The 11,846-nt window shown below is 40.6% G+C and overlaps 1 protein-coding gene across 7 annotated transcripts in view; it reads left to right on the top strand.

Moving 5' to 3' along the window:
• Window positions 1-11,846, top strand: part of SYNCRIP (synaptotagmin binding cytoplasmic RNA interacting protein) — a 40,785-nt gene that overhangs the window by 7,773 nt on the left and 21,166 nt on the right. For all 7 annotated transcript variants that reach the window (XM_027769914.1, XM_027769915.1, XM_027769913.1 and 4 more), the window contains 2 exons: window positions 2,877-2,990; window positions 3,090-3,266. In XM_027769914.1, coding sequence (XP_027625715.1) covers window positions 2,877-2,990; window positions 3,090-3,266 — 291 coding nt within the window. The remainder of the gene's footprint in view (window positions 1-2,876; window positions 2,991-3,089; window positions 3,267-11,846) is intronic.

Here is an 11,846-nt window from a genome sequence, read left to right as displayed (position 1 = left end):
TTTTTTAGAGAAATTTTGGCTATAGGTCGTGTGCGCTGGCTGGAGAGACAGAAAGTGAGAAGTCACACCCCCTGCGGGGATGGCCACGTGCAATCCCTTCTCCATTCTCCTCTTGGGATCTTGGGCATGCACACACATGTACCCGACATGAGGTTTCAGCCACCGGGTTCAGGACTCGAACCGCGGTTGACTATGTGGGAGTCCAGCCATGTAACCATTATGCCATCTGCTGGTTCCCCAGTAGAGACATTTTTATAGGCTGTTTGAGAGAAGGAATACGTTTTTCCTTTTGTTTTTACAGATTGACAAAAAGTATTTGGCTCATGTGAAGATTAAGGTAATAAAGGCATAACTCCTTTATAGCCCAGGGAAGGATGCACTATTTAATGGTTTAGTTTATGAGATAGTTAATAGCTTAGAGTTTTTAGTTTTGTTACCCAGTGTTGCACCATTAAGAGTCATATTTAATTGTAACGGAAAAAAGCTACTTGAGATAGGTAGCTTTTTGTGAACCCATATGATTGAAAGCTTAGGAATAAAGGGGTTTTTATGAGTTAGAGTATTTTTTATAAATACGTAAATGTTTTTTGAGTAGAAAATGTTAAAAATTTGTCTAGTCATTTTCATTTTCAGAGACTGAGGTGACTTCATATTGTTTAACAGCATTTCAGTAAGTTTTGTCACGTGGCTGGTGTTAGTCTGTTTTTATTTCAGAATTTACCAGTTAATGGATTGGTTTTGTTACTTAGAAAGCTGGACTTTTTTTGTGTGTATTGTGGTTGATATCACAGCGAAAGGTACTACTATTTTGGGGGGGCAAGGAGGTTTTTGCTGTAGGGTGCTTGTGCTCACCTGAGTGACAGAGACAAGAGAGATATGAAGTGAGAAATCATCCCCCAGGGGGGATGGCCACACCTCAATCCCTTCTCCCTTCTCCATTCTCCTCTTGGGATCTTGGGCAGGCATGCACACACGCCATGCGTGAGTTTAAGTCATCTGATCCAGGACTCGAACCTCAGTCGACTACATGGGAGTCTAGAGAGGTAGCCATTACGCCATCTGCTGGTTCCTCTTTTTTTTTTTTTTTTTAAAAAAAGGTTAATGGTGAACTACTTATTGATACTTTTGTTTATAGTAAAGGATGAAGAAAAACTCAATGCTCTGAGTGTATCAGAGTTGTATTTATTTATTTATTTTTTGAATTTTTAGATTTTTGCCGTAGGACACGTGTAGTTGCCAAAGAGAGACTGAAACACAGAGATAATGAGAAATTAGCCCCTGGGTGATGGCCATGCCACAGTCCTTTCTCTATTCTATCAGGAGTTTGGACATCCATGTCTATGTTTCTGGTATGATTTTCAGGCCATCTGGTCTAGGACTCAAATCTTGGTGGGTCATGTGGGAATCTAGTGCCTTAACCACCACAACACCTGCAGGTCCTGATTGGATTTTAACTGGTCAGTTTTAGGGAGATAAAATACACAAGCTGTGTCACATTGTTGCTTATTAACCCTTCATTTGGGGCCCCCCTCCCCTTTTTTTGAATGCCTTGTTCTGTCTTATGCAGGATAATACTTTAATGTCTAATAATGAGGTTATTTTTCTGTAACTTCCATTTCTAGGCTTGGTTTGGGGAACACAATTCCTTCGAAGGTTGGCAAAATGCCCAGAATGGTAGTGTGGACTATGTGTGGGAAACTGGGAATTTATTGGATTCAAAAATATACCTAGACTCAGGCTGGCCCTGTAGCCTAGCTGTTAAGGAAGCCATATTCCACATGGTTGGCTAACCGTTTGAATCCTGACTGTAGCAGTTTGGAATATGTTGGATATGTTTGCTTTGTGCTTGTCCTAAATCCTGACAGGATAGAGAAATGAAAAGGGGATTCCAGCATGACCGTGCCTGGCTAGGGGATGCTTTTTTCTCCTCCTCTTCCTCTGATGAGTGCACATGCATTCCTCTGGCAATTAAAAGAAAAAAATTATTCTCGACTTGGAAGATTCTCAACCAAATTAGGTACAGTCACTTTTTAAAGGAGGTGTTAGGGTAGATAATACTCGGCTTTAGAAGTTATTGATGGGGACCAGCAGTTAGCGCAATGGCTATGTTGCTGGACTACCATGTTGTTAACTGCGGTTCGAGTCCTGGACCTGGTGGCTTAAAACTCAATCCAAGCACATGTGTGTGTGTACCCAAGATCCTGAGAGGAGAATGAAAGAGAAGGGATTACAGCATGGCCATTCCCCCCTGGGACGTGATTTCTCGCTTTCTGTATCTCTGTCTCTCTGGCGAGCGCACGCATCCTATGGCAAAAACCTCTTCAAAAAAAAAATTTATCGATTGATCTTCATTTTTTGTCCACTGAACACTACTTAGTATAAATTAGTTGAGGACTAGAAAATAATTTGAGTAGGATCCTGAAATTTTGACAATAAAGGATATAATAAGAACACATTAAAGGGGAAATTTTAGGGACCAGCAGATGGCATAGTGGTTATGTCGCTGGACTCCCACGTAGTCGACCATGATTCAAGTCCCTAACCTGGCACCTTAAAACTCACTGGGTGCATATGTGTGTGTGCCCATGATCCCAAGAGGAGAATGGAGACAGGACTGTAGTGTGGCCAACCCTACCCTGCCCCCGCCCCTGGGTGATTTCATGCTTTCCGTCTCTGGCTAACATGTGTGCCCTATAGCCAAAAACACTCTCAATAAAAAAGGTGGGGAGAATTCTAAGACAGAAACTAGAAACCTGTTTGTGAGGGAATGTCACCAATATAATTGGAAAAACTTCGGACAAAATTGATTTTAACTGCTAAGTACATGGGTATGGTCGTGTGAACTTTATGCATTAATGATATTTGAACTTTTAAAGGCACTCTTGGAAAGAACAGGCTACACACTCGATGTGACCACCGGACAGAGGAAGTATGGGGGACCACCTCCAGATTCCGTTTATTCAGGTCAGCAGCCTTCTGTTGGCACTGAGGTAAAGAAACTAAAAACTTGTACCTTTTGTAGTAAAAGCGCAGGTGTCCAGTTTTCTAAAGAAATTATCCATGGTTTTTACTTTATATTTAACTTACAGATATTTGTGGGGAAAATCCCAAGAGATCTATTTGAGGATGAACTTGTTCCATTATTTGAGAAAGCTGGGCCTATATGGGATCTTCGTCTAATGATGGATCCACTCACTGGTCTAAATAGAGGTTATGCGTTTGTCACTTTTTGTACAAAAGAAGCAGCTCAGGAGGCTGTTAAACTGGTAAGTTATTTTTCCTTCAATTTTCACATACAGAATATATTTTATTAGTTTTTTACTTATTGTATCTAAGAGTTTACAATTTTTTGAAGTGCCAGTTAAGCAACATTTTTCATACTCTTAGGTAAATGTTGTAGCAGTATTTTTTGCATTTATAGTTGGTATAGGATTCAGAGTGAGTTAGTGTGGTAGAATTTCTGGTTATTGGTTCTTAAAACATCTGGTTTAGGGACTTCTTTATGTTTCTTTGTTTAATAGGAATGTGAAAAGGTTTGAGAACATAACCGTGATAGGGCTTCTGTAGTTTCTGGCCACACCCGGCTCATCTCTTTTTTTTCTAAAATATTTCACTGGAGACATTGTGATAATTTCTAGTTAATGAAGTAAAGGATTCTGTGATAGGTGACAATATCTGATTTAAAAATACTAGATGTTAGATGAGGACCCAGTTATTTTTTCAACTGGTTGATAAAGAAATTTCAATGTTTCAAATTATGGCTTACCTAGTTCCTTCAAATTAGTTTTATGAAATTGTGTGACTCAAGTTGTTTCTGTATCTTGTAGTTGGAGAATTGGAGGTTAATTTAAATCTGGAATATACAAGGAAACAATCAGAAAAGAACTTCTGTATGTGGCACACTATGGCATATGTTGGTTAGATTTATCTTTATCTGGCTTACATATATTGGGGTTAATTCTAAGCAAACTTACAATCTTCAGATTGATTACAGTTTTTTTCTTCATCAGATATATCTCATTTTAATACAAAACTTAAGGAAAAATAAAACATATACTTTGTTTTGCTGTCCCCATTGGTATGTATAATAGAATGTAGTGGAAGTTTAATGTTAGAAAAGTATGCTGTTTCAGAGTGTGGGTGTTTTTAAAAAGAATTCAGGAGTTTAGATACTTCTTTTTAAATCATAGCTGATATCTCCCTCTGAAACAATGCCTTCTGTATCAGCCAGGTGTCATGGTGGTTAAAGCAGCTGGATCCTATGTGACTGACTGCCTGGTTTGAGTGGCAGACCGACCAGGTGGCTTGACAAACTTGCTAGGTACATGTCATGTGTGTGGGCCCAAAATCCTGCAAGAATGGAGTAGAAGGGATCGTGATCAAGCTATCCTTACTCTTCCTGGGGATACTATCTCACTTTCTGCCTCTGCCTTTCAAACCCATGTACCTACCCTATAACAAATTTAAAAATAGAGACAGACAGAATTAAGTTTAAAAATACTTTCTGCATTAATTGGTGTCTTCTGATCTGTCAGAATTTTAGTTGGAGCTGCTATGGGGAAAATGCAGGACTTTTTAGAGCTTTAGAAAGGTACTTTAGAAAATCATCCATTTTAATCCATAAAAGCATAGAATGTTTTTGCTAGGTAGCAATTTTTATTTTATTTATTTATTTATTTATTTATTTTTTGCTCTAGGATACTTGTGGTTCCTGTAGAGAGACAGACGAGCTAGAGAGAGGGAAAGTGAGGAATCACCCTCTGGGGAGATGGCTACACAGTCCCTTCTCCATTTTTCTGTTGGGATTTTGGGCATGCATGCACACACACCTCTGGCATGTTTTTCTTTTTTTGAGAGAGAGATTTTTGCGACAGGGCTCTTGCACTCACCAGAGAGACAGAAAGCAAGAAATTACACCCCTACCCTTACCTCCACTCCCGCTGGAGGGTGGCCATGCCATAATTCCTTTCTTCTCCATTCTTCTCTCAGATTTTGGGCATGGACCGATATATAAGTCCACGGGTCCCGGACTCAAACTGTTGTTGACCACAGGAGAGTTCAGTAGCTTAACCACTATACCACCTGCTGGCTCCTGACATGTTTTTCAAGTCACCAGATCTGGGATTTGAACTCAGATCACTAAGTTGGCCATGTGGGATCTAGTGCTTTACCCTTTGTGCCACCTACTGGCCCCTAAAGTCAGGTTTCTTTTTTTTTCCCTCAAAGAATTAATTTATTTGTTACTGTTACTTGTTTAATTTGACCAGAGAGAGAGATGTGGGGTGGGAAAGTGAGTAAACAAGCCACTGGGTCCAGGACTTGAACCATGGTCAGCCATATGGGAGTCCAGTGCCTTAACCACTACATCACTTGGCAGCCTCTTAAACTAAATTTTAAGGTGGAAATGCAGAAAGATTGAGAAGGCAGTAAGCTATCTTACTACTAAATTTACAGAATTTAGCCTGTCACATCAGACCTGTTTTTAAAAAGAATCACAAAACTGACATTGTAGGATACTGATTTCTTGCCATCAGCACATAATAATTACTCTGGATCTGCACTAGAATTTATTTTTAGGTGATTTCCAGAAACTTAAAGATGGTCATTAGAGATTGTGTATAATCTGCTAAAATTATGTGAGTTCAAATGCCAGTGAGTAGACATTTCGAAATGTTTCAATTTGGACAGTTGTCTTGTCTTAACAAATGTATTACAATCTGAAATTGCATTGCTGTAGGCTGCTTAGAGTATAGACTTACTGGAAAAAGTTTTTTTTTTTTTTTTGAGAGGTTTTTGCTATAGGGTGCATGTGCTCGCCAGAAAGACAGAGACAGAAAGCAAGAAATCACTCCCCAGGGGGGATGGTCACCCCGCAATCCATTCTCCTCCATTCTCCTCTCGGGATCTTGAGCACGCACGCACACACGCCCGGCGTGAGTTTTAAGCCACCGGGTCCAGGCCGCGAACCGCGGTCGACTACGTGGGAGTCCAGCGACATAGCCATTACGCTAACTGCTGGTTCCCTAGAAAAAGTTTTATAACTGTAAAGTGGGAACTTCCTTAAATAACCAAGCAACTTCTGTGGTTGGTCTAGGAGCTAATTGTTAGCATAAACCTTTTTTTTTTTTTTTTTTTTTTTGATTTTGCTATAGGGTGCATGTGCTCGCCAGAAAGACAGAGACAGAAAGCCAGAAATCACCCCCCAGGGGGGATGGCCACGCCATAGTCCCTTCTCGGGATCTTGGGAATGCACACACATGAGCCTGGCATGAGTTTAAGCCACCGGGTCCGAGACTCTAACCTTGGTCGACTATGTGGGAGTTCAGCGACATAGCCATTATGCTAACTGCTGGTCCCAGCATAAACTTTTTATATTTCTGTCTCTGGTTTTCTCTGTTGTAGTACTTTGGGACCTTAATTATTTTTTACCTGATGGGAGTTTACGTTTTGGTGCCTTTAAAAGATGTTTCTTATGGTATGCATCTCTTGTAATGAATTGGATGTATCATCATTTGCTCTTTTATTAATCATACTTTAGTATAGATAGGACTTGCCTTAGTACAGAAATAAGACTGGACTTTAGAGGAAATCAGGTATTGACATTATACAGAAAAAAAAACACACATTGCTTTTGATGGGTTTTCTTACTTTGTATTCACTTGTAGAAATGAATACCCCTTTTCTTAGTATATTGCTCAACAGAACACACTTTGGAAACTATCTCTACTTGTGTCTGTATCCAAGGTTATTTTACCTATTTTTTAAGGTTTTTGCCATGGGACATGTTCATTCACCAGAGGGAGGAGAGAGGGAAAATGAGAAATCACCCCTCAACCCCAACCCACTCCTGGGGCTTGGCCACTCCTCCATTCTTTCTCCATTCTTCTGTGATTTTTGGCAGGCAGGCATGTGCACGTGCCTGGTGTGGTTTTTGGGCCACCAGCATAGAACTTAAACCATAGGGAATCCAGCATCTTAACCACTATGCCACCTGCTGGCCCCCTGAGGTGAATTTTTGTATGATTGAAGTGTCATTCTAGTTATACGTAAATAACTAAATATTGGGAAATGTCATCTTTGTATTATTTATAAATCAGATAATATTGAAGTGCTTTCTGCTTCCCTTTGTCTTGAAGGATTATGTTTGGTTGAGATAGTTTTGTGGTAGTTGAAAAATGATTTTTTTTTTCTCTATGTTAAAAACTGTTGTAGGGATAGGGACCAGCAGTTGACATAATGGCTATGTCACTGGACTCCCACATAGTCGACCACGGTTTGATTCAGGACCCGGTGGCCTAAACTCATGCCGGGCACGTGTGCATGCGTGCCCAAGATACCAAGAGGAGAAAGGAGAAGTGATTGTGGTGTGGCCAATAGCCCCTAGGGGGTCACTTCTCGCTTTCTGTCACTCTTTCTCTCTCTCTCTCCTTCTGGTGAGTGCACACACCCTATAGCAAAAACCTCTCCAAAAAAATTAAAACAAAAGAAAAAAACAAAACTGTTGTAGGGACCAGTAGATGGCATGGTGGTTGAGGTGCTGGATTTTCATATGGCCAACCATGATCTCAGTCCTGAACCCTGTTGGCTGACGGTGGCTTTGTCTTGGACCAGACAAAACTATTGTAGATCTCAGGACCAGCAGTTAGCGTAATGACTATGTCCCTAGACTCCCACGTAGTCGACTGCAATTCGAGTCCTGGATCCAGTGGCTTAAACTCACGCCAGGCGTGTGTGAGTGCGTGCCGAAGATCCCGAGAGGAGAATGGAGGAGAAGAGATAACGGCATGGCCATCCCCCTGGGGGGTAATTTCTCGGTTTCTGTCTCTCTGTCCGTCTTTGTCTGTCTGGCGAGTGCACGCTCCTTTAGCAAAAACCTCTCCCCCCAAAAAATTGTTGTAGATCTTAAATCTGCACGTTAGTTATTTGTAAAAATAGGTTAATTGATAATAACTGAAAAAGAGGAATGAAGTTAAAAGCAACTGCTAGTTTTTAAAATGAATGTTTTCAGACAACATCTGCCTTGTATTTTTTGGGGGGAGAAAGGTTCATCTCTCAATGATGATAATGTAGCTAGGGAAACATGGGAAAGAGATTAACAACTACTATTTGAATTTAAGGGGCAGGAACTGCCTAGGTACTACATTACCTTTAAATTCCACCCCAACCCTTTCTTCCATATAAATAAGTTCACGTTTATTCATTTTGTAGAAGAGTCAGTAGGCAGTGTGATTTGCCTTAGACTTTACAACTAAATCCCACCTCCTTAGTTTGATACCAGGTTTCTTTAGCTGGAGTGTCTTTTGGTGACTAGGCCTAACAACTTAAACCAGCAGTACAAGTTACTACACTAGATAGCCTAATTTCTTTATATAGTTGTTTAGTATTAAAAGAAACTCAGGACCCAAGTCATACCTTGACTGCCAAAATGTTTTGGCATCTAGCACTTAATCATTTTCACTGTTACTACTCTAGTCTAAGATACCATTAGTACCATTCAGAATCTGAAGATTGTTACTAGTCTCATTGCCTTCTTTTGTCCTTTACATTTGGTAGCATGGTTAGATCATTCTCATAATGAGAAACGGCTTTCAAACAAGGCCCTACTCAATCACCTTCTTGCTTACATTTATTTACCCCTCTACATTATCCCCTTTAGCTATATTTTGTCTTCTAAATCAGCTAGGGCCATTTCCATTTCAATATCTGCATTTATGCTACCATACACTTGAAAAGGAGCCCATTTTTATAGCCGATGCTTATTTATCAATCAGGTTCTCTCATAGGCCCTTCCTGGTAGTTTGTCACTCAGTCACCCCATAACAGTGTCCTAAATATGATAAAGATTTTGTTTATGTGAACTTAAAAAGTTACTTCTTTTTAAAAGAATTATTTTATTACTACTACTTTATATTTATCATCATTATTTTTAATTTGACCAGAGAAAGAGAGAAAATGAGAAGGTAATGCTCCAGGTCTGGGACTTGAACCATGATTGACCATGTGGGAGTCCAGCGTCCCAACCACCATGCCATCTGCTGGCCCCTAAAAGTTATTTCTCAAGTTGTCTCTGCCATCAAAATATAAGCATCCCTCCCTTCTTTTGTAGCCTTATTATTTAGTGCTACTAAACTCTATGGTGGATGTGGGACAAAAAAAAAAGCCTGACTGACCAGTATTATTTAAGATGTTTATGACACGAGAACTTATGATATTCAAGTGTGTGGGGCATTGTCTGAGGGTTTTTTATTTTGTTTTTAAGATTTTTGCCGTAGGATATGTGCGTGTGACAGATAATAAAAGCAAGGATAAGAAGTTACTCCTAGCGGGGATGGCCACACCTCAGTCCTTTCTCCATTCACCTGGGATTTTGGGCATGCACACACAAGTTATTGCAGTGATTTTCAAGCCTACTACAGGACGCAAACCATAGTAGGCTACGTGGGTGTCTAGCCCCTTAACCACCACGCCACCTTCTTACCCCATTTAAGGGCTTTTTAGTCTCTAGTTCTAGTAATAGCTCTATTTCATGGCAGTTTTTATTTTTATTTTTTTTTAGTAAATTTTCTATAGGGTAAATGTGCTTGCAGTGGGTGGAAGGAGAGTGAGAAAATCACCCCCCAGGGAGGATGACCACAGTGCAATCCCTGCTCATCCATTCTCTTGAGATTCTGGGTTCATAGGTATACTCATCTGCCATGATTTTCAAGCCGCATGGTCTGGGGCACAAAGTGGGCACTTGGCCATGTGGGATCTAGCTTCCTTAATGTTCACTCCACCTGCTGGCCCCAGTGCTACTCTTTAAATTTGTTTATTTCTTCTGAGATACACAGTCACCCCCAATAGGATCTTTGGTGATCCACCCACATCCTGAGCCTGCTGAGGTCTTGTACTGCTATACTAGTCTATGACTCTGTTCTTTTCTACCTTCAGTTAAGGGATTAGCATAGACTAATGGGCGATGATGTATTTCCCCTTAATCCCGTAGGAGATACTTAGAAATATATATGATAGTTCTGGCATCTCAAGAAAACAAGAAGGAAGGGCAGGCAAGTGTATATATACCTTTGTGTTGTGCTGCTGGGTGGGATTGGAGCTCAGGGCCAGTAGTGTTGTGCCCATGGCATTCTTGATAACAATGGAAATGTCTTAGAAAGGCTGACAGCGCCCATGTTAACAAATACTGGAATAAATGAGGTCTCTGCTCACACATGAAGTGTTTTCAATAGCTTCTGATGTGATTTTATTCACCAAAATAGTTGTGTTTGCCATTATAATGTGTGTATAACCATTTTGATGAAGTTGATAAGATGATTTACTAGCACTTTAGCAAATCTTTCTTTCTTTTGGAGAGGTTTTTGCTATGGGGTGCAATCCCTTTTCTTCCATTCTCCTCTCGGGATTTTGGGCAGCTGCACACACACACATGTGCCTGGTATGAATATTAAACCACCAGGTCCAGGATTCAGACTGTGGCCAACTACATGGGAGTCCAGCAACGTAACCATTAATGGCATCTGCTGGTCCCCAGCAAATCTTTACTTAATGTTTTAACATTAAGATGTACAAGTTCTTGACTTGTATCTTTAGATAGTTTGTAGGACATTACAGACCAACTACAATTTAAAAAAGTAATTATTTACTTAATTTTGGTTATTTTTTTAATTTACTAGTATGTGCCCACCAGAGAGTTAGAAAGCCGGCCACCTGATACAGGACTTGAGCCACAGTTGGGCATGTGGGAGTTCAGCACCTTAACCATCACGCCACCTGCTGGCCCTAGGCTAATTACAATTAAAGTGGAGAGGCTGCTGGTCTGTGACCTACCTGGTGATTAAGGAAGCCAGATCTAATGTGGCTAACTGGGCTTTTTGAATCCTGGTTCTGGCAGCTAATAAGGTGTACCAAGAACATATGTGTAAGTGCTTTAAATCCAGAAAGAAATGGAGAAGGGATTGTGGCATGACCTGAGGGAGGGTGGTATGCTTTCTTCCTTTCTGTCTTTCTGGCCAGCACATATGCAGAAAAAGTGAGAGCTTTGAGCAGCACAGTAAAGGAAACAAGTGAATGAAGTTGAGGCAGTATTTCTAGGATTAAGTAGGAGATAAAATTTGTATAAAGTAGTGTCAGAAGGTAGAAGTCCATAAATGCTGGGCTAACCTGAATAGTGGATTAAAGTTTCGATTCTTCATGTGGGTGATGTGATATAAATGTTTGAATAATGAAGGTGGTGTGCATGAGGAGAACAGAGGCCAGGAGGGTGACAATAGAAAGGAACGAAGTCAGGGACCAGCAGTTGGCATAATGGCTATGTCACTGGACTCCCACATAGTCAATCACGGTCCGAATCTTGGACCTGGTGGCTTAAACTCATGCCAGGCACATGTGCATGCATGTCCAAGATCCTGAGAAGAGAATAGAGAGGATTGTGGTGAGGCCATCCCCCCTGGGGGGTGATTGCTTGCTTTCTGTGTCTCTGTCTCGTCATTCTGGCGAGCGCATGTGCCCTATAGCACAAACCTCTCAAAAAGAAAAAAGGGGTGAAGTCAAAGATTTGAAGAGAGGGAATAGCAGGTGGCGTTGGTGGTTAAAGCACTGGACACTCCCACATGACCGACCACAGTTCAAGTCCCGGACCTGGTGGGTTGCTTTCTCACCTTTTCTTTCTCTTTCTGGTCAAGTTAAAAAAAAAAAAAAAAAGAAGAAATACAATTAAATATTAAAAAAAAGATTTTGACAAAAAATGATAGGCTACTAGTGGTGTGCTGTAAATATCATCCCAGTTTTGGGAACCAGCAGTTAGCGTAATGGCTATGTCGCTGGACTCCCATGTAGTTGACTGCGGTTCG

The sequence above is a fragment of the Tupaia chinensis genome, unplaced genomic scaffold, assembly GCF_000334495.1.
Source record: "Tupaia chinensis unplaced genomic scaffold, TupChi_1.0 Scaffold000097_1, whole genome shotgun sequence".
NCBI lineage: Eukaryota > Metazoa > Chordata > Mammalia > Scandentia > Tupaiidae > Tupaia > Tupaia belangeri.
The sequence above is the reverse complement of the archived record's forward strand: the minus strand, read 5'-3'. Positions and strand labels throughout refer to the sequence as shown.